The following is a 27,993-nucleotide window of genomic DNA, read 5'->3' on the forward strand; positions in this document are numbered from 1 at the left end:
TGCTTATCCTCTTTATCTTATTGGCTATAATAACCTACCTCTATTATCTGCCTCTCTACACCTTTCCTTCATATGGTACCTTTTAATTTAGTAACAGTATTGGGTGTGACACCAGGCTTCTGGGGAAAAATTATGTACAGCCTCCTGACTTCCTATTTCTCCTGATCTTGGTAAAGGGGTATGCAGAACTAAGCTCTAAAACTCTAGGACACTTACGATAGAGCATTGGACAATCTATCTGCTAACGTTGCTCACTATTCTAAACTCTGGAATTAAAGTAGTGAACACTGGCATGGTTCCTGTTTTCCTGGAACTTGCTAATTGCACCATAAAGACGTGAAGACGCCAGCAGTGGGGCCCTGGTGTAGCGTTCAGACCTTATTTCAGCTAACTGTTGAGAGAATTCGAATCCAGCGTTCTGGTTCCTGGTGTCGCGGGGCCACGGCGACCTCCAGCGGCCACCCTCCGTCCTTCTGTGGCCCGCTCTGGATTCTGGAGGTGTCTTTTACACAGACCCAGGAGGCCGCAGCCAGCTAGTGGCTGTCTCAGATGGTATCCGCCCCACCCTGCGCCTATGAAAGAGCTTTATATGGGACTGGAGACAATGCAGGTCTTGAAGGACAGCAGGATCATTTGTCGATTAAAAAAAAAAAAAAAAAAAAAAAAGAATTGGAGGAAAGAGGAAACCCCTGCGCCGCCTATTGGAGGTTCGGAAGGAGTTTCAGGCCCAGCCTTTCCCCTCTTTCCTAGTTTGTGGGGGTTTTCTACAATTCTTTGTTTTGGAATCTCATGATGACCGCAGCGAAACAGAACTCCACTGAGTTAGACTGAAGCGCCACCGGGATCTACTAGAGAACTACCCCACGGGTTTGGCCGTCACCGAAAGTGGCCTCAAGACCTCTGCCCCTAACGATGCCCCGCCTTCAATTGCGCTACCAGTAGGCGACAGGCCGCTCCCACTTCCGGCCCCCGGAATCATAGTCAGCAGCCCCCTTGTGCTGCTTTCCCATTGGTTGCCGCAGGGACGCGCTGTGATTTCCCATTGGCTGTGTCTGCTCTCTTGCGCCGGCACCTCCTCCCTCCAGGTACTGTCTTGTCTTCGGGCACCCGATAGGCTAAAATCTCAGAGGGCGTCTGCTCACTCGACCAATGAGCGGTGTGGAGAGTGAAGGCGGCAGCTGCGTGATGAGGTAGGGCGGGACTTGGTGTGGCCATTGGCCAGGGCGGGTACAGGCCCTCGATACGATTGGTTGAGGAGAGGGGACCGTGGTGGGGTTCGAGCTGCGCGGCCTCAGCAGCTGCGGGAGACGGAAGTGGTGAGAGCGCTGTTTTGGAGGGTCGGGCGGACACTGCCTGGGTGAGTCACTGTGCCCCGTGCACGGCCAGCCTGGAAACCGCAAAGACCTCGCCTGGCTCGGCCCGCCCCGGCCCCCCACTGGCTTTCTTGAGTCCCGCCTTCTGTCATTCGGGGCTCCACCTCCGAGTCTTTAGGCTCCGCCTCTGGAACCTGGGCACCTGGGATCCCCTGCCAGCTTGGCCCGTGCCCCAGGACCAGATTCCCTAGGTCAGGGAGCCCTGGGTTTCCCAGGTCTGGTCCCTGTTCCTCCTCCCTCTGTTTTCCTGAGGCTGCGTGCCAGTGGGCGGTGAGGCAGCACCTCTGGCTGGCCGCTTGCGGGCTCCCCAGTGAGGGAAGGTGGGCAGAGGCAGAGGGTAGTGTGATCGGGAGGAGATGGGTGGGACCACACGTAGAGGCTTTTAGCTCCGCAGAAGCTATGCCACACTGCTTCAGAGACATAGCAGGTTTGAAGGAAAATATCAATTGACTTAGGCCTGGCTCACTAAGTGGGCCTAGAAGGCCTCATCCTGAAATTCTTGTTACTTGAACTCATTTGACAGATACTGACTCCCAGGCCTACCTGGTCTGATTCTTTTCCTGTTGTGTTGTCTCATCCCCATAACCTCCACCCTACTTGGTGTCAAGTATGCTCAGCAGGCCCTGTCCAGCCTTGTTGCTCTCTTATCATAGGTTGTGGTCCTTTCTCTCTTGCCCCATGCTTTGGACTCTGTCCCCAGTAATAGGTCAGGTGGATGCTACTCCCATGCCCAAGAGAATAGCCAAACAGTCCTGTGGATTCATGCTTCCACAAGGGCAAAAATTGGGGAGCCTTTGTATCTTCAAAGTTGGAATTTCTTCTGCTCTCCTGAAAAGGACAGAGTTTGGAGTATTCTACTTCGCCTTCTTGATCTGTGAGTCAGTACTCAGTTCTACTGAGAAAGTGTGGATGATACTCATTTCTGCTTCAGAGTTTTATGGCTAACTTATGCCCTGCAAGACACTTGTTGCTTTCTCCCCATGTGGCCCCCATTGTCCCTATCTGGTGTGGTGGCTTGTTGAGAGCTTGGATCTTGTGTGAGGGAGGAAAATAAGAACTGTAGAGAAGTAGTTCAGGGGTAGGTGTGGGGTGTTTATTGATTCTATGGTAATGTTAATGGTGCTTTTTACTCTATGTTTGTGTTTCTTTATAGTGACTAACAGACAGTCAGGACCCTCACCCCGGTAGAATGGTGAGTAATTTTTCCTCATACCATTGTGTTTTCTATAATCCTGAATTCATCTCTGTGAAGCTGCCCCACCCCTCTTGGACCTTGAGCTCCAGGCTATTCTGTTCAACTTCTGGACAGGTTCCTCTGCCCTGGAGATATATGAGAATTTCTTTTTTCTTTTTGTGCTGTAGGACCTTGCAACATACTGTGCAAGTGTTCTACCACTGAGCTTCACTCCCAGCCCAGGATTTCTTTGGAATGAAAAAAATAAGGCAGTTTACAGCCCTGGATCCAAAACCTATAGTTGTTTTTTCTGCATGTGCTTCATTAACAGTCCTCCTCTTCCTTTTCTTGTGTTCCTGGGAAAATCTCCACATTCTAGCCTAAAGAGCCAGGTCTTCATTACTTAAGGTCCTTGGACTTCTGATGGGTCCCAGGAATGTTGTAGTTGCTGTATCAGGAGTGATTCCACCAAATCTGTTGGCCTTCTCCAGCTCCTAGGTACTGCGGTCTGTCACTGTATGTGACAGCTGACTTTATATCTTACAGTATAGCATCCTGAATATCACTAGATGTAGTTTATCACAATCCTATGGATTAACTGTAACTGCCCTTTCACCCCAAATTCAGGGAATTCCTTAATTCCTGAGAACTGGGGGAAGGAAGCAGTGAGATGAGAAAGGAGAGCTGCAAAGCCTCCCTAGACCTGGCTCTTAACCTTCTTTTCTATTTCAAGTGCCTGGGCTTAGGGACAGGTCAATGAATTCAGTTGGTGAGAGGACTCCTTCCTTCCCAATTTTTCTTCTATAGAAATGTGCATCTGTGGTGTGTGTAATATTGGTCTGGTTTCTTCTCAGAAAGCCCCTGTACTCTTTCTTTTCTCTCTCCTTCTCTCTCTCCTTTTCTCTCTCTTTCTTTCTGTCGCCAGTCCTGGTCTGGGCACTGTCCCTGAGCTTCTTTTGCTCAAGGCTAGCACTCTATCACTTGAGCTACAGTCACTTCTGGTTTTTTCTGTTTATGTGGTATTGAGGACTTAAACCAGGACTTCATGCATACTAGGCAAGCACTCTACCAATAAGCCACATTCCCAGCCTTCCCCTCGAGGCTGAGATCTGAGGATTGTGAGTCAAAGCCAGCCTGGGCAGAACAGTCCTTGAGATCTTACCTCTAATTAACCATCAAAAGGCTGGAAGAGCACAGCCTTGAGCACAAATGCCAAGCAATAGCATGAGGTCCTGAGTTCAACCCCCTATACCAACACACACACACACACAAAAAAAAAAAAAAAAAAAAAAAAGGGAAAGAATCCCAGAGGCCCTGGCCTTACAATCTTTTTTTTACCTCTGTGATACCCTGAAAAATAGCATACTCTTCATATTCGCCTCAGCTAATTGTAAATCTAGCACCACCACTTAAATACATTAGGCAAATCGCATACTAGCTAATCATACTTTCTAAATCTAAAGTCTCATCATAAAAACAGGATAAGACTTCCTGGAGAGTTCAAGTATGTTTGAAATGGCTTGACTCATAGATGTTTAATAAAATGTCGTTTTTTTTTCTTTCCATTAGTTCCCTTCCCCAAAAACAAAACCCCTGCTTTTCTGAGTACATGAAATTTCAGAGGTCTAGCTAGCTCCTTTTGTTATTCTTAGTGACAGTGTACAACTTGTACTCATTATTTCTTGGTCCTCAACCCAACTTTTTACCCTCTTTCTACCCCTGAGTTTGATTTCTTTTTCTTTTTTCTTTCTTTCTTTTTTTTTCTTGCCAGTCCTGGAGCTTGAACTCAGGGCCTAGGCACTGTTCTTGAGCTTCTTTTGCTCAAGGATAGCACTCTACCACTTGGGCCACAGGTGCCACTTCTGGCTTTTTCTGTTCGTATGGTACTCGGAATCGAACCCAGCACTTCACGCATGCTAGGCAAGCACTCTACCACTAAGCTACATTCCCAGCCCTGATTTCTGGTGGTTTTTTTTTTTTTTTTTTAACAGCTTCTCTAGTCTTTTCCAGACTAAGAAATTCTCTAATAAGTATTTTCTATTCCAGTGATCAGAGGATGTGAAACAAGGGGGGAGAAGGGTTGGGCAAAGCCATGAAATAAAAAATGCAAAGGATTTCCCTTTCAGGAGTGTGGAATGACTAACCTGGCACCAGACCAGTATTCATTCTAAGGGGGACAAAAAGAGTTCAGTGAGGTCAGCTGAGCGGAGGACGCTTATAGTGGTAATTTTGGTTGGAAAGGAGAAAGTATTGGAACTGGAAGGGTCTATGGGGTGGAGATACTGCTGGAACTTGTTTCTTGGCATCAAGAGCTGGCGGGGAGGGAACTGTAGAGAATAGGAATGCTATGTGAGACAAGGGGCGTGGGGCGGCTCACCTGGCAAGATAAGAAACGAAAAGGCGGGGGCGGCCCTGCCTTCCCTGTGCAGTGATCCTCGGGCGGTCCCCTAGGCCACACACCAGAACGCCCCTAGATGTCTCTGGGGTTGTCCTCCCACGCAGCGCGGGGACTGCGCGGAGGGCGGGGCCTGGGTGGTGGGCGGGGCCGCGTGAGCCTCTCGGCCTCCGCCTACCCGGCGCTGTCCTGGGCTCCCCCTCGCCGGGTCCCCTCCCTTTCGCGCTCGTGCCGGAGGGCGGAGCCGGGCCCGCTCCATTGTGGAGAGGAGGGGAGAGGCGCGCTGGAGCCGAGCTGGGGTTCCGACGCCCGCGCGCTCGCTTCTGGCCGCGGCTGCACCTGGCGGGTCCCGCAGCCGGGATGCGGCGGGTGCCCGGGGCCGGCGGGCAGCGCAGCAGCTCCGGGGACATGTGCGCTGGCCCAGACTGCCCGCGACCATGAGCCTGACCGGCCGTGTCTCCTGCTCCATGCTTAGCTGCTTCGTAAGTGCCAGGCCTGCCTGAGGGGGGTCCGGGGGATACATCCGCTTGCTGCACTGGCAGCCCCGCCCAAGGCCAGCCCTTGAGATACTGTCAGCCCATCCCCCTTCCCAGGGCCCCTGGCCCGACCCACGTTTGGTAGCCGGGGTGGAGGGTCAGCCCTTTTCATTCTTGGTCTTGCTTCAATCTTCGGGTGCTGGGGATTGAGGCCGTGGTGGGAATTCTGTGACCCATCCTGGCCCTGCAGCCACTGCCCTTGACTGCAGATCTCCAGGCCCCGCCCTGCAGGGGTGCATCCCTCTACCTCCGCCTCTCCATCTTGGTCCCACCCGCTGCATCCTTGCTTGGGATGTTAGGGGGCTGGTCGGGGAGTTTAGGATGACTGTACGCTGTCTCCCCATCTCCAGTCCCCTCCCCCTTCCACACTCCATTTCTCACCTGACATGCTAGTCTTTTCTCCTTGACTGTCCCCCAGACAGCTCTTTTTTCTTCACCTTCCCTGCCTCTGCAGGGCTCTGTGCCTCTGCATCATTCCCTGGTTTCCCCTCCTCCCCTCTGGCTAATGCTCCTTCCCAGCTCTCCCCATCTGTCCTCTCAGATGTTCCCACACCTACAACCCCTTCCTCCCTCCCTCCCCACCCCCGTGGGTGTCTGCCACCCTCTCCCCCTTTCTACTCTGCCTTGGCTGTTTTTGGGTCTGTTGGCCTCTCCCTGGTGCGTGGATTCTCGTTTCCCCTCCTCGGTGGTTGGGAGCAGAGTGACTTCTGCTCGCTGTTGGTATTCCTCTGGAATTCCCCTAAGATCAGCAGGCGGGGTAGGTTGCTTGGCAGGTAGTGGAGGCTTGTCAGCCTAGTGGGCCTAATAGGAAGATAAGCTCAGCTCCAAAACACATCCTCCTTTTGAAAGTATCCACGAAGGCCCTCTAGAGGCATGGGACTGAATCCCCCCAACCTACTCTTCTTTGTCTCCTTTCACCCACCAGATTGAAGCTTCTGTTGCTGAGGGTGCCTGATTGCCCTGCTCTATGTAACCAATTGCCACACCTGGCTCCTTTTCTTGCAGCCAACATTCTCCTATTCCCATTCCTTGCTCCTGTTTTGTCCTCACTCTAGTCTTTTTCTTAGTTTTCTCCCCTCCTCCTAGTTTTGAAATTTACGTTCTAAGGAGAGTTCCTCTTTAAAAAGTGCAGGTTTCCAGTTCCTCCTTGGCTTAGGTTCTTTTAGGTTTATTAGGCTCCAGGGCACCTTCATTTCACTCTTCCCTACCTCAACCAAGCCAGCTCTCCTTTAACTTCTCCAGTAGCCAGAACCTTTAGAAGTGTGTGGGGAGTGTTTTTCGATTGATGGGGAAGGAAAGCAAGTGATTCTCAGGGGCCAAGTCGAGCCTGGTGACTCAGGGATGTGGCCTTCCTACAGGGTGAGGAGGGCCCCCCCAGCCTGGAGTACATCCAAGCCAAGGATCTGTTTCCCCCCAAGGAACTAGTGAAGGAGGAGGAAAACCTTCAGGTAAGGTGGAACTGGAGGCCTAGGGTTGGAGGTACAGTTAAAAAAAACACCCTCTTGGGGCTGGGAAGGTGGCTTAGTGGTAGAGTGCTTGCCTTGCATTCATGAGGCCCTGGGTTCAGTTCCTCAGTACCACATAAACAAAAAAGGCTGGAAGTGGCACTGTGGCTCAAGTGGTAGAGCACTAGCCTTGAACTGAAGAGCTCAGGGACAGTGCCTAGTCATAGAGTTCAAGTCCCATGACCGACAAAAACCAAACCAAAACAAAAAACACCCTCTCTAATCTGGGCACCAGTGGCTTATGCCTGTAATCCTAGCTACTCAGGAGGCTGAGATCTGAGGATAACAGTTCAAAGCCAGCCCAGGCAGGAAAGTCCATGAGACTCTTATCTCCAGTAAACCACCAGAAAACTGGAAGTGGCACTATGGCTCAAGTGGTAGAGCACTCTCCTTGAGTTGAAGAGCTCAGGGACAGTGCCTAAGCCCAGAGTTCAAGCTCCACTACCAACCAAAAAACAACAATAACAAAAACAAAACCCTCTCTCAAAAAAAAAAATTCTAAGAGGATCTAGTTTCCAAGCTCTGGCTTCCTGCTCATGGATATCTGGAGGGCTGGGGGCTTGGTTGTTATATATATTTTTGGAATCTTTGGCCCCAGGGAAGGAAAGGCAGTTTTCCTGTGCAGCTGGGGCCTAGTGCTGTGACTCCTTTCCTGCCTTGGTTCAGCTTTTCCAGATGAGATCCCACAGAACAGGGTCTGCAGAAGAGAATGAGGAGGACACTCAATTCTGGACTGAGTTTCCCTTGACCCTTGGCAGGTACCCTTCACAGTGCTGCAGGGTGAGGGAGTGGAGTTCCTGGGTCGGGCTGCTGATGCTCTCATTGCCATTTCCAACTACCGACTGCATATCAAGTTCAAGGACTCTGTCATCAACGTGAGTTTCTTTCTCATTTTCCTATAGAATCGGAGGTTTAAGATGGTGTTATTCCATTGTTCTATCTGATTAGATCTCTAAAAACAGTTGGAGTGTCCTTATTTTTCTCACTGGCCAGAGAAGTAAATTCTCTGCTCTCATTCTTCTAGGCCATAGGTCTGTCTCTGTCTTTGGCTCATTCTTCCTTCTCCTTTTTCCTTTACTTTGTGGGCCTTTCTTAGGGGCACAGTGGTTTTGTTAGAAGATCATGGGCTTTGGAACCAGGCAAACCTAGGCTCTTTTCCTGCACTGCTGCTTATTAGCTGTATCACCTTGGATACGTCTGGCTTTCTCCTTAAAATATAAAGTGAAAACACCTAGTAGGGCTATTGTTATTAATTGATCACATATGTAAAGGAACCAGCACAGTTACCAGGCACATAACAGGCCTTCAGACAATGCCAGTTTCCTTGCTTCCATTAGTGTATCAGCACCTGGGCTGGGGTGGGGGATGAGTGGTGCCAAGAGTGGGAGATCTGAGTCTGTTTGCCCTTCTCTGAAGGTCCCCCTCCGGATGATTGACAGTGTGGAGAGCCGTGATATGTTCCAGTTACACATTGCTTGCAAGGACTCCAAAGTGGTCAGGTGAGAACATTGAGGCCTCGTTCATGCCCTCTTACCTTCAATCTTGAGTAGGTCTGTTTCAGGGTTTCTTTGGAACACAAAAAGGAACAATAGGGCTGGAAAGGTGGCTCAGTGGTAGAGCGCTTGCCTTGCATGCATGAGGCCCTGGGTTCAATGCCTTAGCACCACATAAGCAAAAAGAAAAAAGCCGGAAGTGGCACTGTGGCTCAAGTGGTAGAGCGCTAGCCTTGAGCTGAAGAGCTGAGGGACAGCGCCCAGGCCCAGAGTTCAGGCCCCATGACCGGACCCAAAAAAAAAAAAAAAAAGGAAAGATATCCTTTCACCTTACCTATTGGAGGAAAAAATGAAAATTCTATTCTCTGTTTTAGATTGGGAGGTCAGTTTATCTAGCCATACTCTTTTGACCTGAGCTCATGGAGGTATCATAAAGATTAAGTGAGATAATGTATATGGAAGCAATTAAGGACAATATCTGACAGAGCACACTCACATTATTGTTGGTTTATTTATTCATTTACTGTGTCCTTACTGAGCAGTCTATACCAGACTGTTTTAGGTCTGAAGATATAGCAGAGAATAAATAAACAAATCTCTTTGCTCTTAAGGGGCTTATATTTCAATGGGGGAGATACTAACCATAAAAAGTAAATGAAATATGTTACATGAGGTAAGTATAAAGGAAAAACTAAAATAGGAAGAAGGGGCTGGGCATAGTATTACCTACCTGAAATCTTAAAATTACATGGAAAGAAGACATATGAGGATTGTGGTTTAAGTCCATCCTGGGCCAAAAATTTGCAAGACTGTCTCAAACAAGATAGACATTGTAGCTGAGCACCAGTGGCTCACGCCTGTAATCCTAGCTACTCAGGAGGCTGAGATCTGAGGATCACAGTTCAAAGCCAAGCTAGGCAGGAAAATTCATGAGACTCTTTTCTCCATCAGAAAACCAGAAGTGGCATTGTGGCTCAAGTGGTAGAGTGCTCGCCTTGAGGAAGAGCCAGAGTTCAAAACCCATGACCCCTCCCTCGCCCCCCACCCCCCAAGAAAAAGATATTATAGTAAATTTCTTTATTTGAAGCTGTGCCTATAATCTCAGCTATTTGAGAGGTAGAGGTAGGCAGATAATAATCTAGGGATTGCCCCAGGCAAAAGCATGAGCCTCTACCTGAAAAAATAAGAACTAAAGCAAAAAAGGCAGTATGGCTCAAATGGAGGCTTTGATCTCAAACCCCATTACTGGGAGAGAAAAGAAAAAGGTAAAGAGGATGTGTTATAGGGAGGAAGATTGATTGATCATTTGATCAGTGAATGTTTATGCAGGAGAGGTGACAGTTGAGTCAGGATCTGAAAAATGACCATGAGGGGATTTGACAGAAGAGTGTGCTAGAGGCAACAGTGAGTACTATTCCACCTGTGGTGGCTTCCTGCCTCTGCCTGGATATTTGAAGAATGATTGGAGGCTAGTGTGACTGGAAGGATGCACATGGGGGAGAGTATCGGGGGATAAGGCCTGAGAGGACAGTTGGGGAGGAGGGTGGCATGTCATGATGATTAGCTTTTACTTTGAGGGAATTGAGAAATCTCTGGAGGGTTTTAAGCAAAGAAGTGACGTGAACTGATTAATGTTTTATAGAATCACTCTGGCTGCTATATTGAGACGAGATGGAAGAAAACAGGAAAGAGCCAAGGCAGAAGCTGGGGGACTAGTTAGGAAGCTATTTCAGTTTCCCTGGTGAGGCATGTTGGGGGCCTAGCTAGAGTCATTGTGGTCAAAATTGTAGTCATTGTAGTAAAAATCAGAGTCTGGGTCTATTTTGGAAGTAATGGTAAAGATAATTGAACATGATACCAAGAGAGGGCTGGAATGACTTCAAGAAGCATTATGAGGATGCCTAGTTTAGATCCTGCATGTGTTCAAAGTCATGGCTAAAGGCTAGTTGCTGAAAGAAAACTTAACATGTGGCAATATGGTGGGCAGAACTTACTCCAGAATTGTCACAAGAGATGATTGGAGGCTGGCCAGTACCCTTGGTCCCCATAGGAGAGTCCCATTGCCTAACCTTGCTTTGCAGCCTCCTCTCATAGACTTTCTGTGGTTTTTTTTCTCTTATGGCCCCATGGCATATCTGTCTCTTGCCTCATCCAAACCTGTGACTTCTTTCCTGGCAGGTGCCACTTCTCTACTTTCAAGCAGTGCCAAGAGTGGCTCTCTAGGCTAAGCAGGGCCACAGCAAGACCTGCCAAGCCTGAGGATCTGTTTGCCTTTGCCTATCATGCCTGGTGCCTAGGGCTGACTGAGGAGGACCAGCACACCCATCTGTGTCAGCCTGGTGAGGTTGGGCTGTTTTCTTGGGGAGGCTGCTTCTTAACCCTCAGTTCTCATCCCTTCTCTACGTCTGGACATTGGTGCTCTGGGGAGTTGACAGGTGGGGGCTGTGTTGCAGGAGAGCACATACGATGTCGGCAGGAGGCAGAGCTGGCGAGGATGGGCTTTGACCTACAGAATGTCTGGAGAGTCTCACATATCAACAGCAACTACAAGTGAGAGGGCGTGGCTGGGAGACAAAAACCCCAATTCAGACCCAAACTTTCTCCATATGTGGATAAAGTATAAAGGGCACAGCTCCTGGGTCTGAGAGGGAGGAGGGCTCTAATTCTCGTCCCACAAAGCCATGGGTCTTGTTATCATATATTTTAAACCTAGTTTGGTGACACCCCCCTCCTCCCCCCCCACCCCCCCCCCCCCCACCCCGTATATTCTCAGGTTGTGTCCCAGTTACCCCCAGAAGCTGCTGGTTCCTGTGTGGATCACAGATAAAGAACTGGAGAATGTAGCTTCCTTTCGCTCTTGGAAGCGTATCCCTGTGGTTGTGTATAGGTGAGTCAATATGGAATGGGAAGTTGTTTTTGCTTGCTTATTTGTTTGTTTTTTCAATAAGGAAAGAATCCAAATCTGAAGTTTGAACAGCCAAACCTTAAAGTGGGAATTGACAGTCCTAGGGGAATTAACTATGAAATTATTTTAAAACAAAAACCACCTCAGGTTTTTTTTTGTTTTTTGTTTTCCTCTGAAGGAAAAGGCCTTTGCTTTTTTTTTTGTCGGTGTGGCGCCTGAAATCTGGGTCTGGGTGCTGTCCCTCAGCTCTTCAACTCAAGGCTTGTGTTCTACCACTGGAGCTACAATGCCACTTTTGGCTTTTTCTGCTTATGTGGTGCTGGGGAATCGAACTCAGGGCCTCATGCATGCAAGGCAAGCACTATATCACTGAGCCACCTTCCCAGCTCCTTGCCTTTGTTTTAAGGGCATAATGCTGCATTAGTACAAAGGATGGCAAGGTGACCTACGGACCAGAGAGTATAGTCTGGGAGCTCAGAACAGTATTACATTTTAAAAGTTTTTAATGTTTTGTTTATTTTGAGACAGGTTTCACTATGTAGTTTGAGCCTGATCTACTCGCGGTATAGCTCAGGCTGTTCTTGATGCTTCTGCCCCAGCCTTTCAAGTACATGAGATTATAATCTTGACCCACCATGCCTTGCTTAAAGGATTGTTTTTTGTTTTTTAAAAAAGGGCCAGAGATGCAGTTTAAGGACAAGGTTTGAATTCAAACTCTAGTACACTACCACTACAGGAAAAAAAAAAAAAAAAGGTAGCTGAAAGAGTGAGAAAGATAGCAACTGTGAGGTTTGGAATTGTTCATGTTCTTGGCTCAAGCCTTGTTCTCCTGCTGCAAGTCTGAACCAGGAGCAGGTGCTGTGCAGATTTGATGAGTCAAGGTCACCTTGGGAATACAGAGCCCATTTGAGAAAATGAGTGTGATAGTGCTTTGTAAACTGTCCAGCTCTCTAGAGATGTTAAGGTATTTGGTTGCTATTATCGTGACCTGGATATGTTGGTATCCTCTGCTGGCTCTGGAGACCTTGGTCTGGCCCCCTGAGGTCTTCACCAGGCTTCTGGAGGCTTGGAATACCAAGGGCATTTTGATTTCTTCTATCTTGTCAGACACCTGCGCAATGGGGCTGCCATTGCCCGCTGCAGCCAGCCTGAGATCAGCTGGTGGGGTTGGCGCAATGCTGATGATGAATATCTCGTTACATCCATTGCCAAGGCTTGTGCCCTGGATCCGGGGACAAGGGCCAGTGGGGGCTCCCTCAGCACCGGGAATAATGATGCCAGTGAGGCATGTGACACTGACTTCGGTAAGACATAGGTGATACTGGTTCCCCAAGCAGCAGGCCTTCTCCATGGCCCCTCTGATTTCCAAGGGGTCTCTAATAATATAATAGGAAGAAGACAACAATATAGACGGCCTGGATCTCTTGTTTGGGGGAGGTGGTGGGGTATGAAATGTGTACTTGCACATTCCTCTCTTCTGAGAGAGAACACATAGGATTGGAGTGATGCTGGATGGATGGCTAACCTTGAGTCTTCTTCCTGCTGTGTATTTAGATTCTTCCCTGACTGCATGCTCAGGGGTGGAGAGCACAGCAGCACCCCAAAAACTGCTGATCCTGGATGCGCGCTCCTACACAGCAGCAGTAGCTAACCGGGCCAAGGGTGGAGGCTGTGAATGTGAAGGTACTGTTGTTACCCAGTATATGAAGGTATCCTGTGTCCCTAGGTAGCTTTGGTGAGGCGGAAGTTGGGAGCTGCTTGGAACCAGGACTTTGCCACTTACTAGATATGATTATAAAGCTTAAGTTACTTCATCTCAGTTTTCTCATCTGTAATTCACAAGGTTGTTGGGATGACTAGGGGTTGTATATATAAAAGTATTGGTATAGGCTGGGTGCCAATGGCTCATACCTGTGATCCTAGCTGTTCAGGAAGCTGAGATGTGAGGATCCCAGTTCAAAGCCAGCCCAGGCAGGAAAGTCTGTGAGACTCCTATCTCCAGTTAACCACCAAAAAACTAAAACTGGAGCTGTGAATCAAGTGGTAGAGCACTAGCCTTGAGTACAAAAGCTCAGGGGCAGCGCCCAGGCCTTAGGACTGACATATACACATACACTTATACACATACAAACACAAAGTACTGGTATAGAGCAGCTATTGATAATTGATTATGAATTGTCATTTTTTTGTACTACTGCTATTTATCATTATTACTACTACTAGTATTACTACTCTGAGTATCCAAAGATAAAAGTGCAATTTGGATGTTAAGAGTGTATATAGTTTCTGTCCAGAATGTTTGGCCCTACCAGGAAAGCTTTGTCCATTGAGACTGCTCTTGTCCTGGCTGCCTGTTTCCAGAACATTCTTTTATGCTCCACTTTCTTCTTATGTCTACAGAGTACTATCCCAACTGTGAGGTTGTGTTTATGGGAATGGCCAACATCCATGCCATCCGGAATAGCTTCCAATACCTCCGGGCTGTGTGTAGCCAGATGCCAGATCCCAGCAAGTATGTATTCCCTTGCTATAATTCCATCATTCCTGTAGTCTAATCTCTTAATACTACCTCTTCTTGGAGGACTTGTTGGGAAATGGAAAGTTAGAGGTACAAGAAACCTCAGATTCGGATAGAGTTGGGTATAGTGGGACCATATCCAAAAACACTAAATACTTCTCAGGCACTACTTTGGCATGGTCACAGAACTTTGGTTTTTTTTTTTTGTTGTTTTTTTTTTGTAGATCAGTTGTCCTATTCAAAGAACTTAGGGAACTGTGGAGATAAAATGGCTAAATATACATGTGATTTTTCCCAGTTCCTCTCTTGGTTCTTAGAAGCTCTTATCTGTCTCCATCTTATCTTCCCTGCCTTCCTTCTTTGTTGATGGAACTGGCTGGGAGGGGGTAGAAAGATTTTGGTAGCTCAGTACTCTCAGTGATATGCTTCATTTCTCTTCTTGTATAGCTGGTTATCTGCCCTGGAGAGTACCAAGTGGCTGCAGCACTTGTCGGTGATGCTAAAAGCAGCTGTACTTGTGGCTAATACAGTGGACCGGGAAGGCCGGCCTGTGTTGGTGCATTGCTCTGATGGCTGGGACCGCACGCCGCAGATTGTAGCCCTGGCCAAAATATTACTGGACCCATATTACAGGACATTGGAGGTATTAAGAGGGGGTTGGGTAAGAAAGAATGGAGGGAATGGAGTCCGGAAGGATAGTGATGGGCTTTTGGGAATGATCTTGGGAATCTTTCTATAGAGGACATTGGTGGCTTTGAGTCCTCTTCCAAGTTCAGACTTGTTCTTTGCAGTTGTCATCTGCCTGCTTTGGGTATTCTAGACAGCCCCAGCCTGGCCCTTCCAGAGAGAACTTAGGCTTCAACTGTTTGCTTTTTGCAGGGCTTCCAAGTGTTAGTAGAATCTGACTGGCTAGATTTTGGGCACAAGTTTGGGGATCGCTGTGGCCACCAGGAGAATGCAGAGGACCAAAATGAACAATGCCCTGTGTTCCTCCAGTGGCTTGATTCTGTTCATCAGTTACTTAAGCAGTTCCCCTGCCTGTTTGAATTTAATGAAGCATTCCTGGTAAGTCCTAAAGCCTGTGACCAAGGTGGAAGGAATGGTGCTCTGGGACCCCTAGGCGCAACCTGTCTGTGCCTTCTAGGTAAAACTGGTGCAGCACACGTACTCCTGCCTCTATGGCACATTCCTGGCCAACAATCCCTGTGAACGAGAAAAGCGCAACATCTATAAGCGGACATGCTCTGTGTGGGCACTCCTGCGAGCTGGCAATAAGAACTTCCATAACTTCCTCTACACACCCAGCTCAGACATGGTAAGGCTGAACTCTTCTCCTACATGGAAACCTGTAAGAAGGGACTGAGTCAGTGGGGAGAATGTAGTAGAGTCAAAGGCTTAGGGAAGGAAAAGAGACCAGGAACATCTCACAAAACACCAATATTGGGCCATATCCCTAGGTTCTGCATCCTGTTTGTCATGTCCGGGCCCTGCACCTCTGGACAGCTGTTTATCTGCCAGCATCATCCCCGTGCACACTTGGAGAGGAAACTGTGGATCTTTACCTTTCCCCAGTGGCTCAGAGCCAGGAGTTCTCTGGTCGATCTCTGGACAGGTGAGGAAAAAATCCCTTCTTATTCTCTCCTCTGTCCTCTAAACAGTGCTTCCTATCTCACCTAAATGGTGTTTTTTTTTTCTTTCTTTCTTTTTTTTTTTTTTAATGAGCTGTTTAAAAGCAACTTTTTGAGTCAGTTAGGGAGAAACTTGGCCCAAGACTCCTGGCTAGCCTGTGGTACATCCTGTGTGTTTTCAAGGTCCTCTCTTAAGATAAGATTGGTTGTCTTCTTTCTTGGAGCTGCTATCACCCCATGTGACATAACTAAGCAGGGAGAGGAGAATGAAAAAGAAAAGACTATTTCAAGAATGCTTGTGGGAATGGTGTATTGATTTTTAGTCACTGATAACAAGGTATGAGGATTTTGCTGTCTTAGTAACAACCTTTGCTATAACTTCCAGGAGCGTCTCAGGGAAATGAGTTTTTAGTGGAGGGATGGACTTTACTCCCTCAGAAAAAGGCTAGAATTTAAAGCAAGACATTAAATTAATGCTGAATATTGGCTAGAAAGAGAAATGTGAGCTGAGAGTAATTTGTATCCCTTTTTATTTTTTTAAAGCCTTTATATATTCAACCAATAAGTTATATTTCAATTTTGAAATCCTCCAGCCAACAAATACCAAAATTTATAATATACAAGGCCAGGTGGGATGGTGTATACCTATAATCCCAGCATTCAACAGGCTGAGGCCAAGGGATCATTCCTTCTTGATTTTTACCTAGATATCTACCATTAACACTTCGTTGGGTAGCCTTCTGTTGTTTATCTCTATAGAAATATCTCATGCTGAGACCTGAGGCCCTGGGGTGCAAGCTGTCTAGTCCATGTAGCTAAGATTGATATGTTGCATATACTCTTGTTTCTACAGCATTTTTTTGTTTTTCGTTGGTCATGGGGCTTGAACTCTGGCCCTGGGGGCTATCCCTGCACTTCAGCAAGCACCACTCTACCACTTGAGCCACTTCCAGTTTTCTGAGTGGTTTATTGGAGATAAGAGTCTCATGGACTTTTCCTGCCCTGGCTGACTTTGAACCATGATCCTCAGATATCAGCCTCCAGAGTAGCTAGGTTTACAGGCATGAGCCACCAGTGCCCCACTCATATTTTGTTTTTAAAATCCCAATTTTTTGTAAAGTATTTTTCCCAGTTTGTATCAGGCTGTTATCCCATGCCAACACATATGAAGCTACTTCCATATATTTATTTTTTAATTTTATTGTTTGTAGAACTGGAGATCAGACTCTGGGCCTTGTGCATGTAAGACAAATACTCTACTACAGAACTATATCTTTATTGTAGCACTGTTTTTTTGTGTTTGTTTGTGTGTATGTGTGTGAATACTGGGGCTTGCATTTAAGCCCTGAAGCTTTCACTTGGCTTTTTTTACTCCTGGCTGATGTTTTACCTCGTGAGCCATACTTCCTTTTTTTTTTTTTTTTTTTTTGCTTTTAGCTGATTAGTTGAGATAGTCTTCTGGACTTTTCTGCTCTGGCTGTCTTCAGACTTTGATCCCCAGATAACAGCATTCAGAGTAGATAGGATTATAGGTGTGAGTCATCAGCTTTCTTCAACTTTATTGTTTAAGTGGCTGTATAGTGGTCCAGAATTAGAGTGTGCCTGATTTAAGTCATTTGGATAACCCTCCCACATACCCTTTTTTTAGTTATTATAGATGTTTTAGTGAGCATGCGCATGAGCATGTGCACGCGGGCATGTGTTCACGCCCATGTGGGGTGTGTGTGTTTAAATAATGGCAAAACACATGTCGTGCTTACCCTATTTATTTGTTTGTTTGTTGCCAATCCTGGAGCTTGAATTTAGGGCCTGGGCTCTGTCCTTGAGCCTCTCTGTGCTCAAGGCTAGCACTCTACCACTTGAGCCACAACAAGACTTCCGGCTTTTTCTGTTTATGTGGTACTGAGGAATCGAACCCAGGGCCTCAGGCATGCTAGGCAAGCACTCTACCACTGAGCCACATTCTCAGCCCATAGTTACCCAATTTTAAATGTACTATTTCACTAAGAGAATGTAGCTCAATGGTAGAATATGTGTTTAGACTACTTAAAGCCAGCTCCCCCATGTACAGTAAATATATATGTATCAGCCAGGCACCGGTGGCTCATGCCTGTAATCCTAGCTACTCAAGAGGCTAAAATCTGAGGATCACGGTTCAAAGCCAGCCCAGGCAGGAAAGTCCATGAGACTCTTATCTCCAAGCGCTGTGACTCAAGCAGTAGAGTGCTTGCATTGAGCTGAAGAGTGTAGGGACAGTGCCCAAGCACAGAATTCAAGCCCCAGGACCGCCAAAAAATAAATTAAAAAAAAATATATACATATGTATTATCCATGTTATATATATGTGTGTGTGTGTGTGTGTGTGCGTGTACACACACATTTGTGCTATATTTCTGCCAGAAATTTAATTCCTAAAAACAAAAATAATGTGTTTAAAGGATATGTATATTTATATTTCTCTCGCTAATTTTTTTTTTAGCTTTTTTTCCGTATTTCATATATGCTTGGCTTTTATTGTTGGCTTTTTCTAAAAGCCTGAGTATTACAAATTTTGATATTTGCTTATTGCTGTTTTTAAAGTTAAAACTAGCTTACTGGCTAAATAGTGTAAAGGACAACAAAAACTCCAAATCCTTAATTTTTTGGTTTTAGGGATTTTTGTTTTTGTTTTGTTTGTTTGGTTGGTTGTGGGGCTTGAACTCTGGGCCTGGGTGCTATCCCTCAGCTCTTCAGTTCAAGGTATACTCTACCACTTGTGCCACAGTGCCACTTCCTGTTTTCTGGTGGCCAATTGGAGGTAAGAGTCTCATGACTTTGCTGCCCGGGCTGGCTTTGAACTGGGATTCTCTGACCTCAGCCTCCTGAGAAGCTAGGATTACAGACATGAGCCACTGGTACCTGGCTAGGATCTTGTTTTTTTTTTTTTATTTAGCCAACTGTTGAATCAAGAGGTAAATACTTGAAGCCGGTTGCTAGTGGCTCATGTCTGTCATCCTAACTACTACTGAGGAGGTTGAGATCTAAAGATTGTGGTTTGAAGCTAGCCCAGGCAGGAAAGTCAGAGACTCTTATCTCAAATAAACTACTCAGAAAAAGGCAGAAGTTAGGTTGGGAACGTGGCTTAGTAGTAAAGTGCTTGCCAAGTATGTATGAAGCCCTGGGTTTGATTCCTCAGTACCGCATAAACAGAAAAAGCCAGAAGTAGCGCTGTGGCTCTAGTGGTAGAGTGGTAGCCTTGAGTAAAAGAAACTCAGAGACAGTGCCCAGGCCCTGAGTTTGAGCCCCAAGTCTGCCAAAAAAAGAAAACGAAAAAAATCAAAACTGGTCTGTGGCTCAAGTGGTAGAAATCAGCCTTGAACAAAAAAAACTCAGAGATAGATCAACTCCAATGGATCAAAGACCTCAAAGTAAAAGCAGGCACCCTGAAAACATTATAGGAAGGAATAGGAGAAACTTTAGGACTCCTTGACACAGGCCAAAATTTTCTTAATAAAGACCCAGAAATATAACAAATCAAAGAAAGGTTGGACAAATGGATTGCATGAAACTGCAGAGTTTCTGCATGGTAAAGGACATAGCTAGCAAAATCAATAGAAAGCCTACAGATTGGGAGAAGATCTTCACTAGCCATACAACAGACAAGAGTCTCATATCTAAAATATACTTAGAACTCAAAAAATTAAATCCACCACCAACAAATCCTCAAAGGAAAAAACTGCCCCATTAATAAGGGACTTAGGACTTAAAGAGAGACTTCTCTGAAGAGAAAACAAGAATGGCCAATAGACACATGAAGAAATGCTCAACTTCTCTAGCCATAAAAGAAATGCAAATCAAAAAAATATTGAGATTTCACCTCACCCTAGTTAGTCTAGCTATAATCAAGAAATAACAACAGATGCTGGAGGGGATGTGGCTAAAAGGGAACCCTACTGTATTGTTGGTGGGAGTGTGAACTTGTTCAACCACTTTGGAAAGCAGTATGGAGGTTCCTCAAAAGACTCCACATAGAGCTTCCCTATGACCCAGAAATCCCACTTTTGGACATTTACCCAAACAATCACAAACAAGGTTAAACTAAAGCTACTAGCACAACTGTTTATGGCAGCATCATTCACCATAACTAAGATAGGGAACCACCCAGATGCCCCTCAGTAGATGAATGCGTCAAGAAAATCTAGTATGTATATATATAAATTCTATGCCTCTCTCTCTCTATATATATATGAATTCTATGCCTCTCTCTCTCTCTATCTATATATATATATGAATTCTATGCCTCCATCAGAAAGAATGACATTGCCCTGTTTGTTAGGAAATGGAAAGACTTGGAAAAAATTATATTAAGTGAAGTAAGCCAGTCCCAAAGAAACATAGGTCCCATGGTTTCCCTTATTTGCAATAATTAGTATACATCTAGGATAATCTTACCAGACAAGCAGAAAAGGTCAAAAGCTATGTACATATGACCATATAAGATGATGCTAAGTGAAATGAACCCCAAGATAGGAACATAAGGTTTTTGCTTTGCCCTGTTTTTAATGTACTATGTGATTTTTTTGTTTCTTTTTGTTTGTTTGTTTTTTGTTTTTTTTTGTTTTTTGTTTTGGTCCGTTTGTTCGTGAGGCCTGAACTCTGGGCCTGGGCACTGTCCCTCGGCTCTTCAGTTCAAGGCTAGCGCTTTACCATTTGAGCCACAGCACCATTTCTGGTTTTTTTCTTTTTTGCTTATGTGGTGCTGAGGAATCGAACCCAGGGCCTCATGCATACAAGGCAAGTGCTCTACCACTAAGCCACCTTCCCAGCCCTTTTTTGTTTCTTTTGTATGTTCTTCCCCCATGGTATAACCCCTGTTGTCACTGTATTTGATTCCGGTGCCCTGCATCTTATAGATACATTATTTGGAGAGGAGATGAGAAATAACAAAATGCTGAAACAAGGATACAGGTTGACCCATTGTAAAAATGTAACAAGGAGATGTACAAGACACTATGTTGAAAATGAACTTTACAACATGGCGGGGAGGGGAGTTGGGGAGGTGGAGAGGGAAGGGATAGTAGGGGAAAAACAAAAGAGGGGGTAACAATGCTCAATAGGAAATGTATTTGTTACCTTACTCATGTAACTGTAATCTCTCTGTACAGTATCTTAACAATTAAAAAATTTAAAAAAAAGGTAGATATATAAAAAATGTTTTCTATAAATGAGGGATCTGAAGTATGAAGAAGTTAAAGTCAGCAGCTGAAAAGTTCCCAAGCTGGGATTTGAACCCTGGCTATGAGATGCAGGGACTATAATCATAACTGTTTCAATGACCTTCTTGCCACTTCAAAGAAAACCAAAATTGGTCTCAAAAGTAAAGTCAAACATAAAAATATACTTAAAACATTTATTATAATAAAGGTTCAAAACCCAAGCACTTAAACTGTATTTTAAGTTGGTCTTTGGGGGACTTTTCTGTTTGAGTCATCTAAAAGGAGGATGCCAGTGAACTCTCTCCTGTTTCTAGGTGAATTTTCCTAAGCTTTTGTTGATCTATGATTTAACTGTTAAAAATCAGGATGGCCATTTAACAAAACCGGCTACTCACCTGGTGTGTAGGAATGCCTCTAGGACTCTGACTGCTGCTGGAAAGCAAATACTTGAGAAATTAAATAATTTACTTGTAGGTATATAGCTAATTGGTGTCAGAGCCAGTGTTATCCAGATGCAAAACTCATGTTCTTTCTTACTGTGATAGAGACGGTGGGACATTGCCTTGAGGCTCAGGTATAGTCCTGGCTAGAATAGTAGATTTAGCAGTTATCAGTAGGGGCCAGATGCCAATGTCCGCAGCAATTATCCTAGCTACTCTGAAGGCTGAGAGAAGAAAGATCGCATTTTTAGGTCAGACCTGGCAGAAAAGTTTCAAGCTTTGTCTTGAAATAACTAGCAAAAGAACCAGAACTGGAGATATGGCTCAAGTGATAGAGCACCAGCCTAGCAAACATGAAATCCTGAGTTCAAACCCCAGCACTGCCAAAACAACAGTAACAAAAAGTTAATAGCAGGATTGAGGATTTAGCTAATTAAGCAGAGTGTGTGTTTTGCATATTTAAGTCCTGACTTTAAGCTCCAGCATCCCCTCCCCTGAAAAATTAAAAAAGAAACAGAAAAACAAGCAGTTGAAACTGGAATGGTTGCGATAGTCCAGGGAAACTGTAAGTTAAAGACTAACAAATGATGAGGGCTATTGAGAACAGTTTCTTGTCTTCGTTATTTCTCTGAATAGGCTTTTGATGCATATCAGTTATTTATACTCTTAAATATCATGTATTGTGAACTCTGGCTTGATGCTGCTCTGATGACCTGATTCTCTATATTGGAAGTGCCTCTTATTTTCTGACCTGCAAATGTTGTTTTTCCTTCCAGGTTACCTAAAACCAGATCCATGGATGACCTCCTTTCTGCCTGTGACACAAGCAGCCCCCTCACTCGAACATCCAGTGATCCTAACCTTAATAACCACTGCCAGGAGGTCAGAGTCAGCCTGGAGTCCTGGCACAACAACCCTGAGGGCTCAGAGACAGCCTTTGTGGAACCTGGGGTAGGAGGTCCTCAGCAGAGCATAGGAGAAATGGGCCTTCCTGCTCTTCCCAGTAACCAGAAAGATTATTTGAGCAATAAACATTTCAAGGGTCACAAAAGCTGTCCTCTAAATTATAAACTGCTTAACACTGCTGTGTCCCGGGAAATGAAGAACAACACCTCTGACACTGGCATCAAAGTTCTGGAAGAAACTACAGTACCAGCTCTAGAACCTCCTGCCCAGGATGAGCTGTGTAGGACTTTCAGTGGCTTAGGGGGGTCACCTGAACATTGTCTGGAAACAGAAACTGTCAGTGCACTCTCTACAGTTGTTCCTAGCAAGTGTGATGGAACCTGTAATTTTCCTGAGTCTTCTCAGGACTCCCTTACAGGTGTCCCCCAGAAGGCACAGCTAAACTCCATGATAGATGTGCCCACCAGAGGTGTTCTGGATTACAGTCTGGGCAGCCTTTGTAGTCTACCAAATGCTCCCTGCCAAACTGCTCCAGAGCCAAGTACTGACTTCCTCAACCTAGATCCCTCAGGGTCTACAGCAAGTATCTCCCACCAAGAACAGCCCAGTTCTGTGCCAGACGTGATTGATAGGGAGGAGGACACTGGCAAGAAAGGAAATACTAAGAATGGACAGTTTTTGGAAAATCATCGCTTTGGGAAAATACCATTAGAATTGGCCCGAAAGCCAATTTCTCAGAGCCAGATCAGTGAGTTCTCTTTTCTAGGGTCCAACTGGGACAGCTTCCAAGGGATGGTGACTTCATTCCCAAGTGGGGAGACAACCCCTAGGAGGCTGCTTTCCTATGGCTGTTGCAGCAAAAGATCGAGCAGTAAGCAGGTGCGGGCCGCAGGGTCCTGCTTTGGGGGCCAGTGGGCTCAAAGAGAAGGTGTAAAGTCACCTGTCTGTTCTAGTCATTCCAATGGACACTGTACTGGACCAGGAGGAAAAAACAACCGGATGTGGTTGTCTGGTCACCCAAAGCAAGTCTCTAGCACAAAGCCTGTCCTTCTGAGCTGCCCTTCTCCAGTGCCTCCTTTCTACTTGGATGATGATGGACTCCCCTTTCCCACGGATGTGATCCAGCATAGATTACGGCAAATTGAAGCAGGGTACAAACAAGAAGTGGAGCAGCTACGGCGACAAGTGCGGGAGCTCCAGATGAGGCTGGATATCCGTCACTGCTGTGCCCCTCCAGCAGAGCCTCCTATGGATTATGAGGATGATTTTGTAAGTTGTCACCAACTACCATCCATCCATTCATTTAGTCTTCCACCCATTCAAGGGTAGCGGTTTACTGAGTACCTGTGTACCACTGGGTTAATTGCTCATGTTGCAAGGTGAAAAACAAACAACTGGAGTGATGTTCTAAGTGTTACGTCGGGGGGGAGGCATCAGTAGTTTAGGGGGCTGAAGTAGAGTAAAAGGTCAGGACAGGCCTGAAGGAAGTGCTGAAAAAAATGTGTGTTATAGCTCGGTAGACAGTGAAAGAAAACAGAAGCGTGGAGTCGATGTATGGCTTAAAGAAGGTTCGTGTATATGTACATGTGTGTATACACACTTATGCTGGGATTGTGAGGGAGAATTGGGTAGTGTGGTATGGGAGGTAATGCTGGAGAATTAGATGCTGTAAGGATCAAATGGAATACCTTTCTTGTTTCCCCTTCAGGCAATGAAATGGCCAATGAATAATATGACCCAATTTGTATTTTAAAGAAACTCTTGTAGAAACAGTGTAAAATTTTGATGAAACAATTAAGAGACCTAGTCTGGGAAGCTGGTTAGGATACTGTAGAATAATCCAGATGAGACTACCGAGGACCATTGGGGCTCTGCTGCCCTGGTCTATCAAGTTCTGGCACTGTGGTGCTGGGGAAGCCTCTAAGAGCCATCTTCTACCCCATAACTTCTTCATCCCCCATAAGAACACTTCCTTTTTTTTCTGTTAAGGCATTCCCAATTGCCTGTTACCCACTTCTTAGCTGATGAAATGGGAAGAGTTGACAACTTTTCCATACAGGGTGATGTTTTAAATAGGAGTCAGCCAACCTTTTTTAGGTTGTGTGGGCCATATGGTCTATATTATAGCAATTCAACATGACCTATACCACAAAAGCAGCCATAGGGGCTGGGAATGTGGCTTAGTGGTAGAGTCAATTCCTCAGTACCACATAAACAGAAAAAGCCAGAAGTGGCCCTGTGGCTCAAGTGGTAGAGTGCTAGCCTTGAGCAAAACAAAGAAACAAACAAACAAAAACTCAGGGACAGTGCCCAGGCACTGAATTCAAACTCCAGGACCCGCAAAAAAAAAAAAAAGGAGCAGCCATAGATGATATGTAAGGGGATGAATGTGCCTGTGTTTTATACAGCTTGATTTAGCTGTGGGCCATAGTTTGCCAACACTTGGCTTAATCTTTCCACATTATAGTATAACATTTTGGTAAGGCCATGGCTCTGAAGCCAGAATATTGTATAAATCCCAGCTTTACAGGTTGCACCTCTTAATTCTCTGTGGCTTAATTTCCTTATTTATAAAACAAGTCTATAATATACATCATAAAGCCAGGTGCTGGTAGCTCACACCTGTAATCCTAGCTACTCAGGAGGCTGAGATCTGAGGATCACGGTTCCGTGAGACTCTTATCTCCAATAAACCACTCAAAAACCAGAAGTAGCACTGTGGCTCAAGCGGTAGAGCACTCGCCTTGAGCTGAAGAGCGCAGGGACAGCGCCCAAGCCAAGTTCAAGCCCCACGACCAGCCAAAAAAATAAATTAAAAAAAAATATATATGTATGTATGTATGTATACACATCACAAGACTGTTGTAAGGAATTAAGTTCATGGATGTGATACACTTAGAACTGTTCTTGGTACTTCATAAACACTAAGTGGTGATGTTGCTGTCTTCGTCCATTCCTCAGACGTGTTTGAAGGAGTCAGATGGCAGTGATACGGAGGATTTTGGCTCTGATCACAGCGAAGACTGCCTTTCAGAAGCAAGTTGGGAACCTGTTGATAAGAAGGAAACTGAGGTATTTCTAGGCAAATATGTGTTTGAAACTTAAACAAGCCAGTGGGTTGTATTTCTGAGAGGCGTGCTGTGGCCTGAGCTCTCCCTGAGATAGGTGTCATCTTTGTAGGCACCTAGTGGCCAGTCATAAAGACCAGCCTTGTCATTTTCTCCTTATTGCAATATTACTTTTCTACTCCATTAAGGATCTGGAATTTTTCCTTGTGCCTTCTGTTAGGTGACTCGTTGGGTTCCAGACCATATGGCATCACATTGCTATAACTGTGACTGTGAATTCTGGTTGGCCAAACGAAGACATCATTGCAGGTAAGATGTGTTGTGTGATTCAGTGTGACTCAAAGTAGTACATTATATATAGAGAGGACTAAACTGCATTAATCTGAAATGGGAACATCTTTACAGGAGCTATTTTTGTTTGTACCCAGCCTTTTAAAAAATTTATTCACAGAAAGCCTTTTAAACTATCATTCACTCTCAGTACATTGGCATTTCTGATGAACTCTTTCCTCTGTGCTTTGGCAGAAATTGTGGGAATGTATTTTGTGCTGGATGCTGCCACCTGAAGCTGCCCATTCCTGATCAACAACTCTATGACCCAGTTCTTGTCTGTAACTCATGTTACGAACACATCCAAGTATCTCGTGCCAGGGAACTCATGAGCCAGCATCTGAAGAAACCCATCGCTACAGCTTCCAGTTGAATGCCAGAGGAGATGACCTGTCCAATTTTAACAGGTTTGAAGGGAGGATCTGCTTCAGGTGTAGTTTGGAAGATTCCTAGGTGTGAGGCTCATGAAATCACAGAGCTCAAAGATACCGTCTTGAGAGATCCTCCTTGGTACCATGAGGCTGGAGCAGAGGAATTTCAATTTGGCAGGAGGTCTTCTACTGGAGATACCCTCACCTTGGGGTAATGGTCCCAATCTAGACCCAGATCCTGGGTCTTAATGTTGAGTTGGTGACTCCAGCGTCTTTCTCCTGTGGGGGAGTCACAAGATGATTTCATAGATAACTGCCTGGTGCAAAGAGCCCAAACAGCAATAGAAAGGCATACGTATAACCAAACTTCAAGTGATAAGAGACCCATTTCTCCTCCACCTTGAAAAAGCAGATTATAGTATACAAGATAGGACTTCCTATCCTATTTGAGACGAACTCTATTCCGTACCTCTGTGCTCTGTGTCTGTGCATGAAGGCTCAGTCTTTAGAGGCACTCCCTCTAGTTGCATTAGTACTGTTTTTTCTGTGGGGTTTGGTTTAAAGATTGGTTTGGAGATTTCAATGTATTTTTCACTTGGCTCATTGGCCAGCATCAGTGAATATTCATTTTAGAAGGACAGTTCTAGGGAATGAGACATTTCTGGGAGCAGAGGAAAACTGTTGATGCTTACTCTTGGCAAAAATCAGTTATTTTGAGCTTCATAGGCAGTCGTCACTCTATTACATGGTGACAGCTCTTGAGGTATGCACTGTGAAGAAGGAAAAGAGAAGGGAAAAACAAAAGTTATGCTTGTGAAATATCTGCTGATTGTGCCCTACCCTTAGCGCCTGACTTTTCCTAGTTGTCCTGGTGCTAACACAGGAGCTACACCTTGATCCTCTCCTGGCATGAAAATAAAACAAAGATTTTTATTGTTCCATTGCCCACTTCCCCCATGTTGTCTTTCCCTTGGCTGCTGCCTCCTCTGGGTCACACTGCTTCTTATCCTGAACACTTGACACCTTGAGGGTAGAATCTAGCGTTTGTTTTTACCTCCTCAAATAATGCTGTTTGGTATGTGAGGGTTTCCGTAAAAATGCTGCTGTCTATTTCTGTGCACTTAACAATGGAACCCAAACAGAAGAGAATAGAGCCTTGATACCAAAATTGGGAGAGAAAATGTGTCCATTTGGACCAAACAATTTTTTTTAATTTTTTTGTTTTGACTTTTTTTTTTCATCTTAATATGTACCAGTGGCACTTAACCAAAAGATACAGTGATATAGCCATGTACTATGGTTGGGACAGATGAAGTCTCCTTGGCCTATAATGAAACTACTAGGATTTCTTATATTCATTTTTCTTTCATTCATTGATGTATAAAAAGTAAATTACGTTTAGGCCTATACTGTTTTAAAATTATGGTAGCTGTCATCCTCACTGCTACTTTTACGTTGCTCTCTAGAAAAGTCATTCCAAAATAACTAGCATCTACATTTACAACAAGAATTATTTGTCCTGACCTTTTCCTTAGTCCTACAGAGAAGCGTCTGTGCTTCTTCATACATGTCATGGATGTAACATAAAAAGTTTTGGCATATTTAGGTCAGCCTAGCAGAACTTTTTTTTTTTTTTTTTTTTTCATATAAATGAAGCTGGATAATGGAGATTTTGTGTCTGGGAAATTCCTGAGATCATGAAAAAGTAACAAATTATTTCCTGTGTCTTACCTAAAATTATTTTAAGCATTTTTCTCAATCATTTCAATTTGTTGACAGTCATGAGTGGCTTTTTAAGTTAATTGATTTTCATTGCACTTCACTCTGCCTGTTTTCAGGGAGATTGGTAACACTGAGGAGACTATATCTGCCTACTTTGGCTGTTTTGAGGGACTGTCCCAAATGAACAAACTGCATGGCCTTGGAGAGAAACTCTGGGCTCTTGGTTCAGATGTGTTCATCAAATACTCCTTTCAGAGCTGTTGTGGGTGTCAGTGACATGATGTGGCCAAAAATCCAAACTGTGCAGTTGCGTTGTGACATGCAATGTGCTGTAAAAAAAAAAAAAACTCAATACAGTTTAAATAAAATCTCTATATTAGTGCTGCTTTGTTGGCTCTTTTTATTCATTTTAATTTCTTAAGGAAACGTAGTGC

General features: G+C 45.1%; 1 protein-coding gene across 3 annotated transcripts in view; it reads left to right on the forward strand.

The window, feature by feature from the left end:
• The first annotated feature begins 1,275 nt into the window (after positions 1–1,275).
• Positions 1,276–27,993, forward strand: part of Mtmr4 (myotubularin related protein 4) — a 34,647-nt gene continuing 7,929 nt past the window's right edge. The window contains exons 1-19 of one of the 3 annotated variants that reach the window (XM_042691491.1): positions 1,276–1,357; positions 2,527–2,565; positions 6,837–6,926; positions 7,742–7,858; positions 8,400–8,482; positions 10,655–10,815; positions 10,930–11,026; positions 11,250–11,363; positions 12,489–12,685; positions 12,936–13,064; positions 13,782–13,893; positions 14,347–14,542; positions 14,779–14,964; positions 15,044–15,214; positions 15,357–15,511; positions 21,939–23,337; positions 25,030–25,140; positions 25,357–25,445; positions 25,662–27,940. In XM_042691491.1, coding sequence (XP_042547425.1) covers positions 2,563–2,565; positions 6,837–6,926; positions 7,742–7,858; positions 8,400–8,482; positions 10,655–10,815; positions 10,930–11,026; positions 11,250–11,363; positions 12,489–12,685; positions 12,936–13,064; positions 13,782–13,893; positions 14,347–14,542; positions 14,779–14,964; positions 15,044–15,214; positions 15,357–15,511; positions 21,939–23,337; positions 25,030–25,140; positions 25,357–25,445; positions 25,662–25,839 — 3,588 coding nt within the window. In that variant the 5' untranslated portion in view covers positions 1,276–1,357; positions 2,527–2,562 and the 3' untranslated portion in view covers positions 25,840–27,940. Of the gene's footprint in view, positions 1,358–2,526; positions 2,566–5,319; positions 5,425–6,836; positions 6,927–7,741; positions 7,859–8,399; positions 8,483–10,654; positions 10,816–10,929; positions 11,027–11,249; positions 11,364–12,488; positions 12,686–12,935; positions 13,065–13,781; positions 13,894–14,346; positions 14,543–14,778; positions 14,965–15,043; positions 15,215–15,356; positions 15,512–21,938; positions 23,338–25,029; positions 25,141–25,356; positions 25,446–25,661; positions 27,941–27,993 lie in introns of those variants that run through there. The other 2 variants (XM_042691500.1, XM_042691485.1) reach the window with 2 other exon arrangements.

Source organism: Dipodomys spectabilis, unplaced genomic scaffold, assembly GCF_019054845.1.
Source record: "Dipodomys spectabilis isolate Male_0828 unplaced genomic scaffold, ASM1905484v1 ptg000004l, whole genome shotgun sequence".
NCBI lineage: Eukaryota > Metazoa > Chordata > Mammalia > Rodentia > Heteromyidae > Dipodomys > Dipodomys spectabilis.